Raw genomic sequence first — 22,149 nt, forward strand, 5'->3', positions numbered from 1 at the left:
TGCGAGTACGGTGACAATCCCCCCCCTCTATTTACATGAAATGGTTTGGTCCAAAGCGAACGGCTTGCGAGTACGGTGACAATCCCCCCCCCCTCTATTTACATGAAATGGTTTGGTCCAAAGCGAACGGCTTGCGGAGTTTGGTAAAGAAATCGCCATAGCTCGGTAACTACTTCTCCGATTAATATGAAACCTTGAAAAGGCACATCCTCGGGTCCCCAGCAATATACCTGGCAAGTTTAAAGTATATCGGACCCGTGGTTGTCGAGAAACAGCGGTCACAGACAAACACACAGACAAACACACACACACACAGAGATTACTGGAATTATAGATAGATATTGTATATATATATATATTATATTGTATATATATTATATTATATTATATTATATTATAAATTATATTGTATATTGTATATATATATATTGTATATATAATTGGACATTATACATTGTATAATGGACATTATATATTGTATAATGGACTATATTGTATAATGGACTATATTGTATAATGGACTATATTCACTATATATTGTATAGTGAATTTTTATATTGGACGGTGACACACACACACACATTATATATTGGACGGTGACACACACACACAAACACACACACACACACAAACACACACAAACTAACAGATGGGACTACATAAACGAAAAACTACATCTGTGCATAACGTGAAAGTTTAACTAGAGTTTGGCGAGTAAACTCTTCATAATTAAGAAAAATAAATTACTTACCTGTGGAATGTTTTCCCAGAACCTTTCACAAGTCGATTTGTACAGTTTATTGCAGCACAAGAAGGCATATTGCTGATATTTGTTGAACATTCACACTGCTCATGTTAACAATAGGCCTATCTGTATGCAGAAAGCGGAGGTGTCTTGCACTAACTAAAATGGCTGCCGCGTTGCGGCGGAGGGGCCACACAGCGGCCTGCATAGTTCTTCTACGTCTATTTGAGTTCTGTGGGTGCAACCCACGTCAAAATCCAAGATGGCCACCGCCATGTATGTCTGACGCCATGTATGTCTGAACCTTGTGAGCGGAATATCCTGAAAAATAAGCGAAGCACCAGCTTCTAATCTGGTGTGTGGGTGTATCTAGGCACAAGGAAGAACGCTATTGAAAATTGGGTCGCCAGGTCAAAATCCAAGATGGCCGCCACCATATATATGTCTGAACCTTGTGAGCGCAATATCTTGAAAAATAAACGAACTACTAACTTCTAATCCGGTGTGTGGGTGTATCTACGCATAAGGAAGAACGCTATTGAAAATTGGGTCGCCACGTCAAAATCCAAGATGGCCGCCTTGCGTCTTCCACTTTGTCAACTCGCATCACTTCACCGACGTGGGACCTAGGCGTAACGCTTGTTATTCTAAGTTTTAAAGTGCATTTTGTATTTTGGATCTCTTTTTGAGGAGGAAATGGCTGGACATCAAACACCATTGACATGTGGTTATGTGTGTGTACTTTGCTCAGACCCTGCTTTGGCGTCTCGGTTCCCTATGGATTACTTGGAGCGTGTGAAGAGGGTCCATTCAGAGGGAGGCTACGGGTCGCTTGGGTAAGGCACCTTCCTCGCACACTTGGCACAGAATCCATTGTTGAATGATGCTATATCCCTGAGATGAGATAATTTTCAAATATATTTGCATTCAAGCACCAATTATTTTATTACCTCCTCCACCAAAAGTGAACAGAGGATATGTTTCCACCCTTGTTTGTCTGTATGTTTTGTCTGTTTGTCTGTGAGCAGGATATCTCAAAAAGTTATAGATGGATTTGGATGAAAGTTGGTGGACAGGTTGGGTGTGTGACGAGGCCAAATTCTTTAGATGTTCCAAATCTGGATACGAGATTTATTTCAAATTTTAATTGATTCTACACCATTAAGAGAGCCCGATATGATGGCCCAGAGTTGCGCACACTCGCCTCGAAGCTGTCTATCCTCGGTTTGAATCCCAATCCAGCCATAAACCGTCATCCTGGTGTTTCACAGGCAGGGTAATTCATCAATGTGTGTACCATCCTTCAGATGGATCTTATGCGGTTGTCCCATCTGCCAGCATTCATTAGTGGACGTTAATGATCCCCACGGCGTCCTTTGTGAAGAGTGGGTGAGCTATCGCCGGCACCATGGCCAAATTCCAAAATTCCCAAATCAGCAGAGGTCACTACATCAGCAGCACAGCCACGTCGTCAGCCAATGATGCTACCCAGCAGCCTTCATCTGCATACGAAGAAGAAGAAAAAGAAGAGGAAGAGCCATTAGAGGGCCAAAATGATATATTTCATGATATCCCAAAATATTGTGGATGGATTCAGATGAAACTTGGTGGATGAGTTGGGGAGGTGACAAGAACAAGCTGATTAAACATGAACTGTTCATCCTGGTGTAGGTATGCGCTCTACGGAGTGCGATTCTACTTTTATTATGTTTGTGATGACTATAAAACAGCAGTTGTGAAACCGAATAGTTTTAAGGAGGATAATAATAATAATAATAATGCATTTATTTTATATAGCGCTTTTCAGGAAGCCCAAAGACGCTTTGACAGAGTGCAAAACATAACGCATAGCAAAACATAAAGACAATTGCAAAAAAAGAAGAATCAATAGGGAAATATTCAAAGCACAAAGGAGGGAGAAGGAGAGGAGATAGTCAGGGGTTAGATGCTGTGGGTTAAATGTTGAATGCAGTGTTGAACAGGTGGGTCTTGAGTGATGTTTTGAATGTGGTGAGTGAGGAGGAGTCTCTGATGGTGTGAGGTAGCGAGTTCCAGAGGGTGGGAGCAGCGATGGAGAAGGCCCTGTCCCCCCAGGATCTAAATTTGGTCCGGATGGGGGGGGTCAGGAGGTTGGTACCAGCAGAGCGGAGGTTGCGGGTGGGAGTGTGTCTGGAGAGGAGGTCAGCCAGGTAGGATGGGGCCAGGTTATGGAGGGCTTTGTAGGTCAAGAGGAGGATTTTGTACTGGATTCTCTGGGAGATGGGGAGCCAGTGAAGCTTGTAAAGGACGGGGGTGATGTGGTCACGGGTCCGGGAATGGGTGAGTAGACGGGCAGCGGAGTTCTGAATGTATTGGAGTTTATTGGTGATTGTTGAGGGTGAACCATAAAGGAGGCTATTGCAGTAGTCCAGACGGGAAGTGATGAAGGCGTGGATGAGGGTTTCTGCAGCCACAGAGGAGAGGGATGGACGGAGACGGGCGATGTTTTTCAGGTGGAAGAAGGCTGTCTTTGTGATCTGTTTAGTGTATTTGTCGAAGGAGAGGGTTTGGTCAAAGATGATGCCAAGATTCCGGATGTGAGGGGAGGTGGACACTGGGAAACCGTCGATGTTGAGGGCAAAGTTATGGGTGGACTTGGTGAGCGTTTTTGGGCCAATGATGATTATTTCAGATTTATCACAGTTAAGTTTGAGGAAGTTGATTTGAAGCCAGGATTTTATTTCAGTGATGCAGTTTGTCAGGATAGAGTGGGTGGCGGTGGAGATGGACTTGGTGGAGATGAAAAGCTGGATGTCATCGGCGAAGCAGTGGAATTGGAGACCATGACGGCGGATTAAGTGACCGAGGGGGGACAGGTAAAGGATAAAGAGGAGGGGGCCAAGAACTGAACCTTGGGGGACACCTTGGGGGAGGGGAGCAGTGGGGGATTTGCAGTTATTGATGGAGATGAACTGACGTCTGTCAGAGAGGTATGATTTAATCCAAGAGAGGGCAGTGCCGGTAATGTTAAAGGTGGTTTCAAGTCGGGTGAGGAGGATGGTGTGATCGATGGTGTCAAAGGCAGCGCTGAGGTCGAGGAGGATGAGAATGTTGAGGTTGCCAGCATCAGAGGAGAGGAGAAGGTCGTTGGTGATTTTGAGGAGAGCAGTTTCAGTACTGTGGTTGGACCGGAATCCGGATTGGAATGTTTCATACAGGTTATTGGCAGAGAGGTGATGCTTGAGTTGAGTGGCTACAGCGCGTTCCAAAACCTTTGACAGAAAGGGTAGGTTGGAGATGGGTCTGAAGTTATTTAGGGTGTCAGGGTTTAGTCCAGGTTTTTTCAGAATGGGGGTAACAGCAGCAATTTTGAGGGATGGTGGGACGATGCCTGTAGACAGGGAGGAGTTTATTGTTGCAATGATAAGTGGAGAAAGAGCAGGAAGGGAGGCCTTGACAAAGCTGGAGGGGATGGGGTCAAGAGTGCAGGTGGCAGTTTTCATTCCGATGAGGAGTTCAGAGAGGTCAGTAGGGGAGACTGGGGAGAATTGAGACAGGGGATGGCAGGATAAGGGGGGGCAGGTGGTTTGAGGGGGAGCGGGTGCGGCGGTGGTCAAGCTGTTGTAGATGTTTTCAATTTTGCGTTGGAAGAATGAAAGGAAGGAGATGCAGTTGTCTATTGTGAATGACTGGGTGGTGGTGTTCAGGGGGCTGAGGAGTTTGTTTATTGTAGAGAAGAGTGCTTTTGGGTTTCCGGAGCCAGAGTGGATAATTTGAGAGTAGTAGGCGGAGCGGGCGCGGGAGAGGGCATCTTTATAGTGTTGTATGTGGTCCTTGTAGGCCTGGGAGTGAACTGTGAGACCTGTTTTATTGCGGAGTCTTTCAAGTTGGCGAGCACGAGTTTTCATTAGGCGGAGCTCAGGGGTAAACCAGGGAGCAGAATGGGTGAAAGAAACTGTTTTGGTTTTTATAGGCGCAATTTGGTCAAGGCAGGAAGAGAGAGTGTGGTTGTAGTAGTCAGTGAGGTCAGAAGGGGTGTGGAGGTCAACGAAGGGAGAAGTGGACATTTTTTCAGAGAGGGTCGATGAGAATGAGGCAGGTGAAAAAGCGTTTAGCTTACGGAAGTTGATAGTGCGATAATGCCTTGGTGCTGGGGTGGGGATGTTGATGGTCAGAGTGATGGCTAGGTGGTCAGAGAGAGTGAGGTCGGAGCCAGAGAGATGGTGCAAAATTAGTCCAGTAGAGCAGACAAGGTCCAAAATGTGACCACGGTTATGGGTAGGAAAGTTGACATGTTGAGTGAGGTTAAAGCAGGTGAGTAAATCAGTGAAGTCAGTGGTTAGCGTGGAGTCAGTGGAGTCCATGTGGATATTGAAATCACCAAGGAGGAGGATTGAGGGGGAGAGGGAACATAGCTGGGTCAGAAAGTAGGAGAAGTCAGACAGGAATGATGGGTGTGGTTTGGGAGGGCGGTAGACAACAGCCATGACTGACTGTGTGTGACCAGAGAGTTTAAAAGCCAGGTGTTCAAATGATGGAGCAGATGAGATGGAGATGAGGTTGGTCTTGATGTCTTGTCGGTGAATAACGGCAATTCCACCACCTCGGCCCTCCGAGCGTGGTTTATTGATGTAAGAATATCCATTGGGTGTGGTGAGGTTGAGCGTGTAGTAGTCCAGTGGTTGTTGCCAGGTCTCAGTGAGACAGAGAAAGTCCAGTTTATTTTCCAGGATGTAGTTGTTCAGGATGAGGCATTTGTTGTTGAGGGACCGGGTATTGAACAGGGTGAGCTTGATGTTGTTTTGTACGGCGGGTATGAATCCAGGTGATTTGGCCAGGGTTCGCAGACAGGAGGTGCGATTTTGTGCGTTGTTGTGACCAGGTGTGTTGGGACGATGAGTGGGAGTGCGCTGAGCCGACCAGGATACATGTTTCTTTCATAAAAGTACGCTTGCACATGCGTATTATTTTTACTTGTTTGTTCAAATTAGCACAATGATGTGCATCATCGCACAGTGTTGGAAGTGCATGGTAGCGAAGGAGTAGTTCACCAGTCAGGTGGAAGGGGCATGTGACAAAAGCTGATGCTGTACTTGCGTGGTTGGAGGTGATTTGATGGTGTAAAGACTTGAAGATGAAGAATTTGTGTGGTATAAATGTCAGTTTGCTGACAGGAGGTTTGTTGGAATGGGTTCTTTATTGGAAGGTAGGAAGGATTATCAGAAACTGAAAGGGTGTGGGTAAATCTGTCAGATGGCTGGTGTGATGTGACGTGCCTGTCTGTAATTATTCTCTCTGACCTTCTGTTCAGATGAAAGCTGATCTTGTTGACTGTATTTTCCTTCTGGGTTTTACAACCGAACAAAACTGCGAGGCACTTGTGGAGTTTGAAATGTCCAAATGATCAAGGGAATATACAAAGGGTTAAGATTGTAGAGCGCAACCCAAGCTCACGGGAATTATATTTAAATACCAAATCCATGGAAATATACGAAATGTTAAGGTTAAGCACGAGCTACATTTGTCGTTTTCTTCCAAAAAAAGTTTCCAAATGTTGAGGTATAAATTGATGGGACAGTTGCGTTGAATGAATCCTTTTTATTTGCCTCAAAGATGGACTTCGAGCAATAATTATTAATGGATTGGATTTTTTTTCCGACAAAATAAAAATAAATTGCAATAGTATTTCAAGTAAATAAATAAATAAATGCAAATACCTTGGCGTCATTCATACACCTGGAAACGTCAGCATGATTGTCGCAATATTCTCTGCAAGAGACATGTTCATCTTGCACGTCTCTGATATGAAGTTTCTTTATTAAAAAAGAAAAAAGAAAAAGGTAGCAAGAAATAAACAATTAATGAACATAATTTATTTTTCAATCATCTTACCCAAATCCTTCAAACTATTCATTTTGATGAGAGTCTGTAATATGGTATTTATACAAAATAGTTCAAAAAGGGGACCAACAAAAAACAACAACAACCACGGTGCCCGAAAAAGGCCAACCCCCGCTTTGTGGGGGAAAATGGCCTCTAAAGGTGTTTTTTTTATTGTTTTTTTTACCCAAATCCTTCAAACTATTCATTTTGATGAGAGTCTGTAATATGGTATTTATACAAAATAGTTCAAAAAGGGGACCAACAAAAAACAACAACAACCACGGTGCCTGAAAAAGGCCAACCCCCGCCTTGCGGGGAAAAATGGCCTCTAAAGGTGTTTTTTTATTGTTTTTTTTTACCCAAATCCTTCAAACTATTCATTTTGATGAGAGTCTGTAATATGGTATTTATACAAAATAGTTCAAGTAAATAGAAGTTAGTCGTGATTTGGGGTTGTCTGTCCGTCAGTGCCTCCGTAATAAGTTTTCGTTGCCACGATAACTTAAGAATGGCTGAAGTGATCTAAGCCAAACATGCTACAAGTATGTATAATGATTTAACGATGGACTTATTAGGTTATGGGGTCAACAGGTCAAAGGTCGGATGTCCTGTGAGGTCAAATTCTGTTATCACGCTAACTTGTGAACCAGTAATGGCATTTTGATCAAACTTGGTATAAGTACATATTACGATGCAACGATGAACTGATTAGATTTCAGCATCAAGAAGTCAAAGGTCAGGGTCATCTCAGGTAAAAATGTGATACTTGAGAACAGCTGAAGGGAGGTAAATCAAGGTACAAGTATGTATAATGATGTAATATAATGTGGACAGAGGCATATCGGTCGACGACGTCACGTCAAATTATGTCAAGTTATTATATTTTCCTCCATTTCCTGTGCATTTAATATTTGATTTCCAGGTGCTTTTGTTTTCTGGTTTCTTCTCTATGATGTAGTTGTGAAGAACAAAGTGGTATTGTATCCCCTGCTACCTCTGAATATGCTTTTGGAATATAAAAAAACATGTCTGCTGTTCATTTATCCTTTGACCAGTTGTCGCATCTCTCAGACACATCCTCTCCAGTCATCAATCGTCGGACATACTGGATGTGCTGCGTGGCACTTTCCTTTTGCCGGAGACCTTTAACGGCTGTCTGACATTTTCCTCACTCTCAAAGAACCTTTGTATACCTCCTGCTGTTCGCTCAACAGGCAGGCGCCTGTGTGCACCGCTCGAACTGCATTCCGGGCCACTGGCACGTGTCCTGACCGATTCTCTCACGGAACCCTTAAATATCTCTGCCGTCATCATTAGAAACGTGGTTTGTCCATAGTGCTCTGCTTTATCTTGGATATCAAGATAGGACCACAGTGTGTTGTAGTGTTGGCCGGCCGGGCTTGCCCATAGTACGAGTATGATGGAGCTTTGATTATAAACACCTTATCTAATAGGATTGTCATTGTGTCGTACCATGTGACTTTAAAACAGCTTCTTGTGCAAAGGAACGTTTGCTCCATTGTGCACAGTCATTTTCAAAATATAATTTTCTTTTATCGTACTGAAGCTTCTTCATGAAACGAGAATTAGCACAATGATGAATTTTAGCTCTTTCACGAGCCTCAATCTTGTATACAAAAATATATATATATATTTTTAGCCACGTCGCAGACGCTGCTCATATAGTGCACTCTGCTGTTGTTGTTGTTGTTACCACGTCTTCTTCTTCTTCTTATTCTTCTTCTTGTTGTTCTTGCAGAGAAGACAAAACCTCAAAGCTCCACCCATTCTGGGAACCATAGCTCCACCCATTCTGGGAGAGCCTTCATATAAACAAATATCCACCATTTTATTAACTCGCATAGCTTTGAGGCCTGTTTTGTAGGCCCGTGGTGTCTTCCTCTCACACAGTTTTATTTCAAATCAAATTCGATATATCATTTCATTTTTCACAGTCGCCAACATCGTTTTAGACTCGGTTGAAAAAAAACGGGAAGAAAATGCGATGAAAGTTGCCCTTTATAGAACGAAATGAATTCTCAAAGGCCTGTAACTTCAAGTCCATTGACATATATTTTTTTTAAATCGCGGCATGCTCAGTCATACACCGCCCGAAATAACAGACGGGAAAATGCCGAGATATATTAAAAATTCGTCCATTTGATGACAATCGTCACGATGAAATATTTAATTTATACGTCGTCACAATAATGTGGAGAGAGGAGCATAGCTTCGATCACGTGTCGCCACATACGGGAAATTGCCGAGATATTTTTTTTTTTACATCGCGGCATGGTCAGTCATACACCGCCTGAAATAACAGACGGGAAAATGCCGAGATATATTAAAAATTCGTCCATTTGATGACAATCGTCACGATGAAATATTTAATTTATACGTCGTCACAATAATGTGGAGAGAGGAGCATAGCTTCGTTCACGTGTCGCCACACACGGGAAATTGCCGAGATATATATTTTTTTCAATCGCGGCATGGTCAGTCATACACCGCCTGAAATAAGAGACGGGAAAATGCCGAGATATATTAAAAATTCGTCACCACACACGGGAAATTGCCGAGATATATTTTCACTTTGCACAAAAATAACATCAAGTAATCGAATCAATAGGAATGTCCTGTGCTTATAACATCGACGTTATAGGTACAGCTGCATCTAGGCATTGTGTAACATCGACGCGGCTTTTGTTTTAATTAAAACTTTTTGTACTTGTTTTTCTTTCATGTGCTAGCAAGATATTACCAACGTTCATTCAACACAGAATAGAAGACTTGATTAAGTGAGAAATGCCTGTTGAGCAAGCAGGTATCAGAAGAAGAGGCACTAGAGATCAAATCCCAAGTCTGAGGTGGATCTTGGAAAAAAAAAAACAAGGGAATATCAAAGGAATGTGTGTCTCTGTTTTTAGTGGGGGGGCCTATGTACTAAATTTCAAGTTCGTGTGCAGTTCATGTTAATTTTGGCCAACCACTATAAATGTATTCTACTGGGTCCTACTAATCGGAAAAATGATGTCGCCATTTTTTTCTGTTGACATTTAGTGACCTTGACTCAAGGTCAAAGTTCAAACGTCATTACAGTGACCATACTTCATTCAAAGTATATCGACCTTGGTACCAAAATGTGGCAAATTTCACAAGGAACATTGATTATGACATTTGTTTTGTCATTGCCCTCTCAGAGGTTTGCAATATGCAAATTAATAAGCAAATGACCTAATTAGAGAAAAAATATGCATAATTAACATATAGTCTTCACCATACACGTAAATCCCATCACTTCGCATTATTATTGAATGCCAATCATTAGTTACCATCTCAAATGTGTTCTGCTGGATCCTAAACTGGAAAAATATGTTGCTTATTGTTTTCTGTTGACATGTTCTTGATATTAACTGACCTTTGACATGTACTTGACTTTACTTACCTTGACCCAAGGTGAAATGTCATATGTCATCTGGACTGGTCTCCCATCTCTACCGCCTCTGACGTCAACTCATCCTGGGAATTCTTCCAAATTAAATTGCTCTCTCTCATGCACAGATTTATCCCATCTCGTCTTCAGTTGTCATACCCTTCCTCCCATCCATGGTACACGGAATCTTGTGGTGAGGCTGTTGCCCAGAAACAACTTGCTTTCGTCTCCTGGAAAGCAAATCCAACGGAAGGAAATCTCATTTCCTTTCAAAAAGCCCGAAACAAGTGTGTGTGTCCACCCTCAGGAGAGCCAGGAAACAATATCTCTCCGTTCTCAAGACCGAACTCTCTTATCTGTCTCCCTCTTCCAAATCCTGGTGGCGTCTGGTCAAATCTGTTTCTGGTGTTTGTTCCCCCTCCATCCCCTCCCTCACCTCAAATGGCTACACGGCTGACTCCGCACGTGAAAAAGCTGAATGCCTCAACTCTGTGTTTGCCTCTAAATCTTGTGTCCCAAACCCATCCCTCTCTGTACCCACCGTACCCAGTCGTACCCAGCTGCTACTGGACTCTGTGTCCTTTCCTCCTGACAAGGTGGAAAAGTTTCTGTCAACCCTCGACTCTGATTCTGCAACTGGACCTGACGGCATCAGCCCACGGGTCCGAAAATCCTGTTCTTCCGCTCTTTCACTCCCCCTCTCTGTTCTCTTCACCCTCTCTTTTGCTCAAGGTCATCTGTCATCTACTTGGAAATCAGCCAATATCACCGTTTTGCACAAAAAGGTGCAAAAACAGATCCTAGCAACTACAGACCAATCAGCTTTCTCCCAATTATCAGCAAAGTCATGGAATCCATCATTGCTTCAGATATGAAATCTTTCCTCTTCTCCAATGGCTTGATCTCTGATCATCAATTTGGTTTCAGACCTGGACACTCAACTCTGGACATGCTGCTTCTGCTTTCTCAACAATGGATGGAGGTCCTCAATGCCAAACAGGAAATTAAAACTGTCTCACTTGACATATCACGTGCCTTCAATACGGTCTGGCACCCCGCTCTGCTCACCAAACTCTCCTCCTTTGGTATCCATGGAAATCTCTACGCATGGCTGGCGGACTTCCTCTCTAGTCGTAGTCAACGTGTGGCCCTGAATGGGTTTCTCTCATCTCCTCTTCCTGTTCAGGCTGGAGTTCCCCAAGGCAGTGTTCTGGGCCCTGTGCTTTTTCTGGTCTTCATCAATGATCTCTCTGACTCTCTTGAAAATCCTCTCTATCGCTTTGCTGATGAGTGATGACTCTACTCTCTGCCGCTCCATTCCTCATCCCTCAGATCGGCAGTCTGCAGCCTCCTCACTCTCTGCAGACCTGGACAAAATCACAGACTGGGCAAACAAGTGGAACAAGTCTTTCAATCCTGACAAATCTCACACTCTTACGATGTCTCTCCGAAAAGACTGACTGGACAACCCTCCCATCCACTTTCTGAATAATCCTCTCCAAGAAGTTCTGTCACTCAAGCTTTTGGGTCTCACTATCTGCCATGATCTTTCCTGGGAAAACCACATTTCCAAGCTGGCCTCCAAAGCCAGTCGCCGACTGTGCATCCTCCGTCATGCGAAGTCCTTCCTTGGCACACCTGAGCTCCTCACCACATACAAGGCTTTCATCCGCAGCTCAATGGAATACTGCTCTCCCCTCTGGGCTGGTGCTCCTGCCTCACACCTAACTCGTCTTCACGCTGTTGAAACCAAAGCATTCAGAATCATTGGAATCTCCCGCGAGGAAGCTAACTCCAAGGGCCTTTCACTCACTCACCGCAGGCAGGTGGGTGGTCTTTCCGTCTTCTACCGACTCCTCTCTGGACTTGCCCCCCCAGCTCTCTCTGGGCTCTGTCCCCCAAACATTCCTACAGGTCGCACAAGATCTGCCTGCAACCCTCTTATGGTTCAACTGCCAAAATCAAGACTCTCTGCTCTCCTTCATTCCTCTTTTCTCCCACCTCTGGAACAAACTCCCTCACTCTCTTCTATCCCACTCCACCCTCCAGGTCTTTAAAACAGCTGTTCACCACCATCTCTTGTCTTCCCCCATCCAAAACCTTGGAAAAATCTTTTCTACCCCCGCTAATTTCACCCCAAATCCACTTTTTTGAAATACCAACTTCTGTCCTGGAAGTCCTTGGTGTCCTTGTGTTTTATACTTCTCCCACCCCCCCTTCCCACGCCTCCTCCCCCCAAGCCCTCTCTCTCCCACCAAGCCCTCTCCCTCCCACACATCTCCCTGCTCTCAAATGTTATGTTTGTGTGCTTCCCCTTCTCTCCCCATCTTGTCTTCCGCTCCCTCTTTTTATATATTTTGTTTGTCTGGTTGATTTGTTTGTGAAATAAATGTTAGCTCTTTCATGAGCCTCGATTGAGTATGCAAAAACAAAAAAAAAATTCTGACCTTTTTTTAAAACGTAAAATGCCATAACTTTTGAACCAATGGACAGAGGAAGATGTTTTTAGTGTCTAACCATATGTTTTGGCATATGAGGATTCAAATAATAACATATATATGATTCGAACACTCTTCCCCAATCCTCCAAAACATTTAATAGAAATAACGTAGAACATGTAATTCAATATAAATTTATTTGGGCGGTCATATAACTTGAAGATGGATAAATTTTTTTAAAGGTACAACATGTATGAATCAGGAGTGTCAACGTTACGGATTAAATGTTCCTAAAAATGGCCCTAAAATTAATGGCCCTAAATGTTAATGGAAAAACTGGCACCCATTTTTTTCTTAATCAGTGATGTTTCTAGATGTGTTTAAACATGAATGCCAAGAATCTACCCAAAATTTTGCTTTTTTTACATAAGCCCACAGACAAAAAAGCTTTTGATTGTGTTGATCATGAATTGGTGTGGATTTATGCTGAGAAAAAATGGAGGTGTCGGAGCACCTGATATGTCTGATAAGAATCCTGTCCACTAAACAAGAAGCTACACAAAGAACAGAGTATGGAGAGCAGAATGGTTTGGAATTGGGAAAGAGGTCAGACAGGGGTTCATCCTCTCCTCTTACTTGTTCAATCTGTATAGTGAGTACATTGTGAAGAAATCAAACTTGGATGACATCGAGGCTGAAATTCAGCATTGGAGGAAGATGTATCAACAATCCAAGTTACACTGATGATACCGTACTCTGTTGGCAGAAAGTAAAGATAACTTGATTAAGCTGCTGCAGACAGTGAATTAGGAAAGTGAAAAAACAAACAAAAAAAAAACCACCTTTAGAGGCCATTTTTCCCCGCAAGCGGGGGTTGGCCTTTTTCGGGAACCGTGGTTGTTGTTGTTTTTTTGGTCCCCTTTTTGAAGCAATGTTTTACGGCCGGATGCCCTTCCTGACGCCAACCCTTTTTGCCGCCTTTAGCGACAAACAGGGAATTACCAGTGAACTGGTACTCAATTAGCCGACCTCGGAAGGATGACAGGCTGAGTCAACCCCCCTGGCGTTAATTCAGCGATCGACCGGGATTCGAACCCAGGATCCTGGGATCCTAAGCCGGCACCCTAGCCGCTAGCCCAACACCATTTGTCTGGTTGATGTCAGACCTAGGACATCTCGTCAGACCGCGGACCACAGTTCACCTCCGAGCTGTGGGGCGCGGTCGCCCGCAACCTGGGGGTCAAGCTCCACCGTACTACGGCCTACCACCCCCAAGCAAACGGGTTGTGACAAACGGGTAGGAAAGTGAAAAAGCTTGTCTTTATTTAAACCTAAAAAAAGACTAAAATCTTATCAACTGAGAAGATGGACGTGTTCAGATTGGGGGACGATCATGTGAAAATAGTGGAAAGTTTCATCTTCCTGGGTTCTAAGATTGAAGTGAGTGGAGAATGTAGAGAAATTAATAGACGGTTCACGTTTGGGAGAACAACAATGTCAGGATTGACAAAGATCTGGAAAGACAAAGATGTGACAAAACAAACCATGAGGAGACTGGTGAATGATGTGGTATTTCCAGTCGCAATGGACGAATGCGAGCCCTTGACAGTGAGAAAGGAAGGAAGAAGATTCACAGTTTTGAAATTTGACGTTGGTGACGAATGTTTAAAATTCCATGGACTGTACGAAGAACAAACAAATTTACTTTTTTTTTGTTCTTCTTTTCAGCTTTTTTGTTGAACTTGTAAGGCCGGCAGGATGTCGTCTGCTGGCATTCGTTGGTGGATGTTATAGACCCTACGGTGTCCTTCGCTAAGAGGTGGCACGCTATCGCCGACATCATGAACAAATTCCAAATTCCTGACCTACGCTACAGAGGGCACTGCATCAGCCCCACAGCTGACCCCTTAGCCATTGATGATACCCCGCAGCCTTGTGCTACATACTAAAGAAGTTGAGCTTGTCAGTGTTCATTAACTTGTAAGATGCATGAGTGTTATCATCATCATCACTCGTATTATCATTTGCTTGCTCTAGAATCATATATTTTTCTATTTTGATGCAAGTCCTTTTTCTGTTTTGAGCCTGACCATCATTGATGAATGTACTAATTACTTGAGAACTTTTATTTTTCTGTTGTGCCAACCTCCCATCCCATGGGTGTGTGGGCTTCTCCTACCATGTGTTTCGCATGAAGTAGGGTCGTAGACAGCTCCGAGTCACAAGCAGCGACCGAGGCCAAGAGTTTCCAGACGTTCACATTGTTTTCAGCAAAAGACTTTGCTCATCTTGTGCCATCATCTTTTAGTTCATTGGTCTTTGTGCTTAAAATTGAGATTTTATTTTACCTTGAAGACCACGCTGAGCATATCCACATGACCACCAGAAAAGTGGTGAGGCTTGTAAGAGGATATTTTGGAAGGGATGGAATTTGTTGATAAAAAAATCTCCATTGTTTGGAATCTCCTCAATATCCGTCAACAGCACTCAAATGTCAACAATTAAAGCGCCAGGTATTCTATCGTTTCCCTTTATAAACCCAAAATATTTCTTCAAGGAGAAGCTTTCATTTCCCACACCAGCTGAACTCGCAGTGGTCTTTTTTTTTCTTTTTTTTTTAATGACACCCAGAGTGAATTTGCTCCTTAAAAGTGCAGTTTCTTTTCCTTGCAACATTTGTACAGCTGCTTGCATTCTGACTCTGTTGGAAAATATTTATGGTTGCATCTGTGCGATTCCACGGTAACCGGATGTACATTTCAGACAATATTTATTCATTTGCGGACCCATGATTGCTAAATGATTAGCTTAGAAGTTGTGGGTTGTGGGAGGTGGAGGCGTAGGGGTGCTAGGACAGCTTCAAGACATAGAAATCATTGAGATACACACGAAATACCTGAACATTCCTATCCTACGATAGAAAAGAAGGCAATTTCTGCATGTCTGTTCCTTCTGGAATAAAAAAAACAGCTTTACTGACCACCTTCAAATCCACCCCTCTCCCCAATCCCCATCGACTTGCCACCCTCCCACATCCATCCCCCCCCTTCCCCCTCCCCCTCTGAACACGTGAAGCAGTGCAGGTGGAAAGTGGATTAACCACTGACCATTGCCAGAGGCCGGGGTATTATTGCGGGTAGGAAACTATGCCAATCCGAAGAAGAAACCCTCTCACTCCCAGAGGGTTAGAAATGAGCAAGTCATCAGGTAATCAACGTATGTCAAGTATATCTCCATGAATGAATGAATGAATGAATATATATGTATGTGTGTGTATATATATATATACATACATACATACATGCAGTCATGGCCAAAAATATTGGCACCCTTGCACTTTTTTCAAAAAATGCACCATATCTTCCAGAAAATTGTTGAAATTTAAAAATATTTTGGTATCCACAAATGTATTTCTTTGGTTTGCAGTGGAACAAAACAAAAAAAGCGGAAGAATACTAAATCTTACCTTATTCCACACAGAAATCCTAAAATGGCCCGGACAATATTATTGGCACCTTTTAGAAGTTGTCAGAAAGAATTAGATTTCAAACAGGTGAATCTCCTTTACTTTGGAATTGAACTCACCTGTGGTGAGTTGTTGGTGAGTTGCAGGTGCCTACAATATAAAAATTACTCATTCAACCAGTTTGAATAGAGAAAAGGAGTCATTCTGCTGTTTTGTGTCACTGTGTGAACCACAATGAGCATGGAGACAACAACAACAACATGCATTTTAAGGCCATGTTCCCTGCTAGAGCGGGGGTTAGCCTTGCGGTCCCCATGACAATCTTCTCCATTTTGCCCTATTTTCTGCATCTCTCCTTGTTAACCCCCTTGCCCGCATTTCTTCTTCCACCATCTTTAGCCAAGTCTTTCTCGGTCTTCCCCGTCCTCTACTTCCTTCTACATTAACTTCCATCACTCTTCTCAACCAGTCACTTTCATCCTTCCTCAATACATGACCAAACCATCTCAACCTGTTCCTCTTCACAGCATCAATCACAGGCAATATTCCCATCATCTTTCGCAATTCATCATTTGTCTTCCTCTCTCTCAACGATACTCCGCACATCCATCGAACCATTCGCATTTCCACCCTTTCCAGCCTTCGTTGCTGCTCTACGTTCATTACCCATGTCTCGCTCCCATAAATCATAACACTTCTCACACATGCAGCATACACCTTTCCCTTCAGCTTCAGCGACACTCTCCTCCTCATCAGCACGCCACTCAGTTCCCGAAACTTCTTCCATGCACATCTCACTCGAGCAACCGTTGCCGAGTCTGATCCACCTTCTCCATTCAGCATGTCTCCGAGGTAGCAAAATGTTTTCACACCTTCCAGCTTCACGCCGTCTCCAAGATCCAACTCAACATTTCCTCCATCTGCAGCTCCCTCTGTGCACACCTTACATTTGAATGTAGCTGCCACACTGGTTAATGACCCTCTCAGACCACTACATTTTTGATGAACCCACTCAGCACACATTGTACATTGAATGGAGTTCACTCCGACACCCTTCCTGCACACAGCACACGGCCACTTCCCAGTTCTTTCCACCTCACCACATGCTTTACCACTTGCCATCACCTTTGTCTTTCCGATATTCACCTTCAGACCTTTTGTCTCCATACATTCCTTCCACTTGTTCATCTTTTCCTTCAGTCCATCCATACTTTCCGCAATCAACACCAGATCATCTGCATACAACAACTCGCACGGTAAACCCTCCTTTACAGTCTGAGCCAGCACCTCCATCACAGCTACAAATAGTAGTGGACTTAGTACCGACCCCTGATGCACTCCCACCTTCACCTCAAACTCACCGCTGTTCCCGTCCTTCGTCCTTACAGCTGTGCGTGCTCTTTTGTACATTGCCATCACTACTCTGATCAACCATTCCTCCACTCCTAACTTCCTCAATGCCCATGTCAATACTTTGCGTGGAACCCTATCGAATGCTTTCTCCAGATCAACAAACCCAAAAAACAACTTCTTCCTCTTATCCATGTACTTCTCCTGCAACTGCCTCACAATGAAAAGCGCATCTGTCGTTCCTCTTCCTGGCATAAATCCAAACTGCATTTCGTCGATCTTCACTTTCTTCCTTATCCTCCTCTCCAACACCCTTTCCAATACCTTCATTCCATGCTCCAATAACTTTATCGCTCGGTACGAGCCACACTCCAGAGGGTCACCTTTCCCCTTGTATAGAGGGACGAGGGTACTCAGTTCCCAATCCACTGGAATGCGGCCTTCTTTCACCACCAGATTACAGATCTCTGTCATTCTCTTCACACCCCAACTTCCTGCTGCCTTCAACATATCTCCCACAACTCCCGTCGGCCCTCCCGCTTTTCCACTCTTCATTGCTTTTATCGCTTCCTCAACTTCCTTCTCAGTTATCTTCTCTGCCGGTCCTAAAACTGGGTTACTCTCTATGTTGCCATCCCATTCATTCTCTGTATTCAACAGCATTTCCATATATCTTTTCCATCTTCCATGTCGGAGCATGGAGAAAAGAAAGAAAACCAGAGACTTGTCTGAGGAGGTCAGATACAGGATTGTAGCCAAGCATGGACAATCTCAAGGCTACAAGTCTATCTCCAGAGTCCTTGATGTTCCTGCGTCCACTGTACGCAGTTATCAGGAAGTTTAAGGCCCATGGCACTGCAGCCAACCTCCCTTGACGTGGCCGCAAGAGAAAACTTGATCGAAGATTGCAGCAAAGGATTGTTCGAATGGTGGAGAAAGCACCTTGATCAACTGCCAAACAGATGCAAGCTGACCTTCAGACACAAGATACGATAGTTTCAAGTCGCACCATCCATCCGTCGCCAACTCAAGGAAAGGGGGTTCTATGGTAGAAGACCCAGGAGGACCCCAATGCTGAGAATGACAAAAGAAAGCCCGACTGTAGTTTTCCAAAACACACCTGATCAAGCCAAAATCGTTCTGGAAGAATGTCGTGTGGAAAGATGCGACCAAATTAGAGCTTTTTGTTAAAGCACATATATATATCTATGTTTACAGAAAACAAAATGAAGCCTTCAAAGAAAAGAACACCTTCCCTACAGTCAAACATGGAGGAGGTTCAGTGATCTTTTGAGGTTGCTGTGCTGCCTCTGGCACTAGGTGCCTTGAATATGTGCATGGCATCATGAAATCAGGAGATTACCAAGGCATTTTGGAGCGCAATGTTGAACCCAGTGTCAGAAAGCTGGGTCTCCGTCAGAGGTCATGGGTCTTGAAGCAGGACCAAACACACTTCACAAAACACCCAGGAATGGTTCAAGACAAAATGCTGGACTGTTCTGAAGTGGCCAGCAATGAGTCCAGATCAAAATGCCATTGTACACCTGTGGGTAGATCTGAAAACAGCAGTTGGGAGAAGGCACCCTTCAAATCTGGGAGAACTGGAGCAGTTTGCACAAGAAGAGTGGGCCAAACTGCCAGTAGAGAGGTGGAGGAAGCTCATTCATGGCTATAGGAAGCGCTTGACTGCAGGTATTTTGTCCAAAGGTTGTACTACCAAGTATTAAGTCGAGAGTGTCAATAATTTTATCAATGCTATTTCTTTTTATTTTCTGATTTAAAAGGATGTATTAAGTTCTGAATCAAAAACAAATCAAAAACATACATCGGCCAATAGGTCTAGTTAATGGCTTTCAAAACAAATTCCACCTAAATGCCATAGTTTTTGCTTTAAAATTAAATATATATAAATATATACACATAAATAAATATATAAAATTATATCCATACTTTATAACTCTTCAAAATATTATTACCCAAATTTAATGTGCTGGCTTAATGGCCTGATGGATAAGGCATCAGACTCCCAACTTGGGGAGTGTAGGTTCAAGTCCTATCTGGGTTGAATAATAAAGGGGTGCCAATTTGATTCATACAGCTGCATGAAGAAGTAAATGTATTTTATTTGCCAGATGTAGGGTGCCCGCCCCTTTACATGAACTTTTCTGGAACATTACTTGGTTCCTTCTAAGAACACAAGGGTAGTACAGCATGCACACAATTTTTTTTGAATGACCCTTCTTTTCTATTGTTCAACATTTTCTATAAGCTATGGAATGTCCCTTCTTTTGTCTAATTTTCCACATGGCACACACCCTCATATAAAGGGTAAAAGGGGCCTTTTCTATGCCCCTGGCATTTCACCCAAGCATGTAAATAATATCCTACTCTGGTCGTACCTGTGGATGTAAATTGCTTTCATTTCATCCTACTGTCTGCTTATGAAGTTAGGGTTGTTGTGCTGACATATATACATTGGTGGGAGTCTTCTATTAACTGGATTCCCACTCCCCCCCCCCCCCCCCCCCCCCCACTCCATGATAAAACTCGGCGAGTATTTTAGATAATAATTTGCTAAAAGAGGTCATCCTCAATATTATACTCCACTAAAAGCAAAGTATTGTTTTTGTCGTTAACAATGTAAATTTAGTTTTCCTAGTAGTTGTAAAACCAGTTTTAAAAGTAGTAGGATGGTGGAGAAATTGAAATTCCACACAGGTCTTGATGTCGGGATATTATACAGATCGATGGAAGTACAACAAACAACAACATGCATTTTAAGGCCATTTTCCCTGCTAGAGCGGGGGTTAGCCTTGCGGTCCCCATGACAATCTTCTCCATCTCCCCTTGTTAACCCCCTTGCCCGCATTTCTTCTTCCACCATCTTTAGCCAAGTCTTTCTCGGTCTTCCCCGTCCTCTACTTCCTTCTGCATTTATTTCCATCACCCTTCTCAACCAGTCACTTTCATCCTTCCTCAACACATGACCAAACCATCTCAACCTGTTCCTCTTCACAGCATCCATCACAGGCTCTATTCCTGTGATGATCATCGATCGATGATCGATGGAAGTATCACCACATAATATTGCAGAAGCACCAAGTACAATGGTTTGACGGACCCTCCACAAAGGCACGATTAACCTGCTGCACTGAGCTGCCTGGAAGTCGCTGAACTGGAAACTCGGTCACCAAGCAGCACCCCCTGCTACTCTCTACCAATCCTGGCCCTCTACCAAATGGCCTGGAACAGGAGGATTCATCTTGTGTGTATTAGTCGGATTCCTCTCGAGTTTAACTGTGACATGGTTCCGTACTTGTTAGGACTGATGGTAAACTGAGAGATCAGACTTGGTTTGTCCGATTCACCGCATTTACCGCAAACATTCACCGATTGGTCCGTTTGTACAGCAATTACAAGAATCTGTACTTGTAACCTGGAGCTTTTTGTTTGTTTGCAGTATGGATCGTATTATCAAAACCAGTTCCCTGTTTGCTATAATCTTCATTCTGAATGGGTGTGAGCACAGGCTGACAGGTGCTCATTATGGCTGGGTGTGTGAGCTGGCAAAATAGCCTCGAGGTGCGAGCACTCCTCGCCTCTGAGCTGTCTGTCTTGGGTTTGAATGTCGCTCGGCCCAGCTATAAACTGCCAATCCGTTCCCCGTGTTTCGCAGGCATGGCGATTCGTCAATGTGTGTTCTGTCCTTCAGAAGGTTCGTAAACTGGGCGTCCCAGAACAAATTCGAAATTCCTGCCTGGACAGCGGGTTGCAAATGGTCAGTTATTTGAGGTCGTTTGACATCAGGTTGCACTGCTTGCTATCTGAGCAGCAGCTTCTGCACCATAACCAAATTCACCAGGCAGTTTGCATCTCTCATCTGAGCAGCCATCTCCGATTATAAAGGGAAACCAATTATATATGGGTGCGCAATGCGCACTGTGAGGCCACCTGGGCATGTCCCAACTCGGATGCGATGCAAAACTTTCAAGCTGCAGGGATTTTAAAGTTGCATGCAATGTGTCAATGGTCACTGCAATTCTTGCTGGCAATAGCTGTAGATAGGAATGGTCCGATGAATCTGGAAGCTAATGGTCGGTTTAATGGAACCGTACATTTGCCAGACACGACCTTCGATTTGTAAATATTCCTCCGTTTGCTATTTTTTGTTAGTTTTTTTTGGCCGAATGGATATTCTTTGTTTTTTTACCATTCCAAAGAAGGGAATATTTTTGCACATGAACTGTGATTTTTTTTATTCTCGGTATTTGAGGCAAAGGATGAAAATGGTCTAAATTAATCCACTGTGCATTTTGCCCACAAAGGGACCATATATGAGGTGCTTATGGAGTATGCAGAAGGAACTAGAATGGCACTCGACCATTTTTTTAATAGAATGGACCTGAACCAAATTGGAATCGGCTTCCACCAAGTTATGTCATAACCAATAAACTCATCCACAACTTTTTGAAATATCTTTTGAAAAAAAATTTTTTTTTGAAAAATTTGAAATATGTCGTTTTTGGGCCAATCTTTCAATGGTGAAGAATCACTTGAAAATTGAAAGATACTCGTATCCGGATCTGGATCTTCACTAAAATGTAATCTATCCTTTCTTGTCACACACCGAACCTGTCCACTAAGTTTCGCCCAAATCCGTCCACAACTTTTTGAAATATCGTGCTATATGTCGTTTTTGGCCTTATCTCTCAATGGTGAAGAATCACTTTAAAATCTTCATATCCAGATCTTCAGCAAAATCTAATTAGTTCTTCATTGGCACACACCTAATCTGTCCAACAAATTTTGTTTGAATCCATCCGCAACTTTTTGAGATATCTTGCTCACAGATGGG

At 43.4% G+C, this 22,149-nt stretch overlaps 1 protein-coding gene across 1 annotated transcript in view; it reads left to right on the plus strand.

Moving 5' to 3' along the window:
- Positions 1-22,149, plus strand: part of FARSA (phenylalanyl-tRNA synthetase subunit alpha) — a 157,720-nt gene that overhangs the window by 118,370 nt on the left and 17,201 nt on the right. Inside the window, exon 8 of the mRNA XM_068112593.2 lies at positions 1,497-1,581. Coding sequence (XP_067968694.2) covers positions 1,497-1,581 — 85 coding nt within the window. The remainder of the gene's footprint in view (positions 1-1,496; positions 1,582-22,149) is intronic.

This window comes from Myxine glutinosa, chromosome 1, assembly GCF_964187855.1.
Source record: "Myxine glutinosa chromosome 1, kmMyxGlut1.1, whole genome shotgun sequence".
Taxonomy (NCBI): Eukaryota; Metazoa; Chordata; class Myxini; order Myxiniformes; family Myxinidae; genus Myxine; species Myxine glutinosa.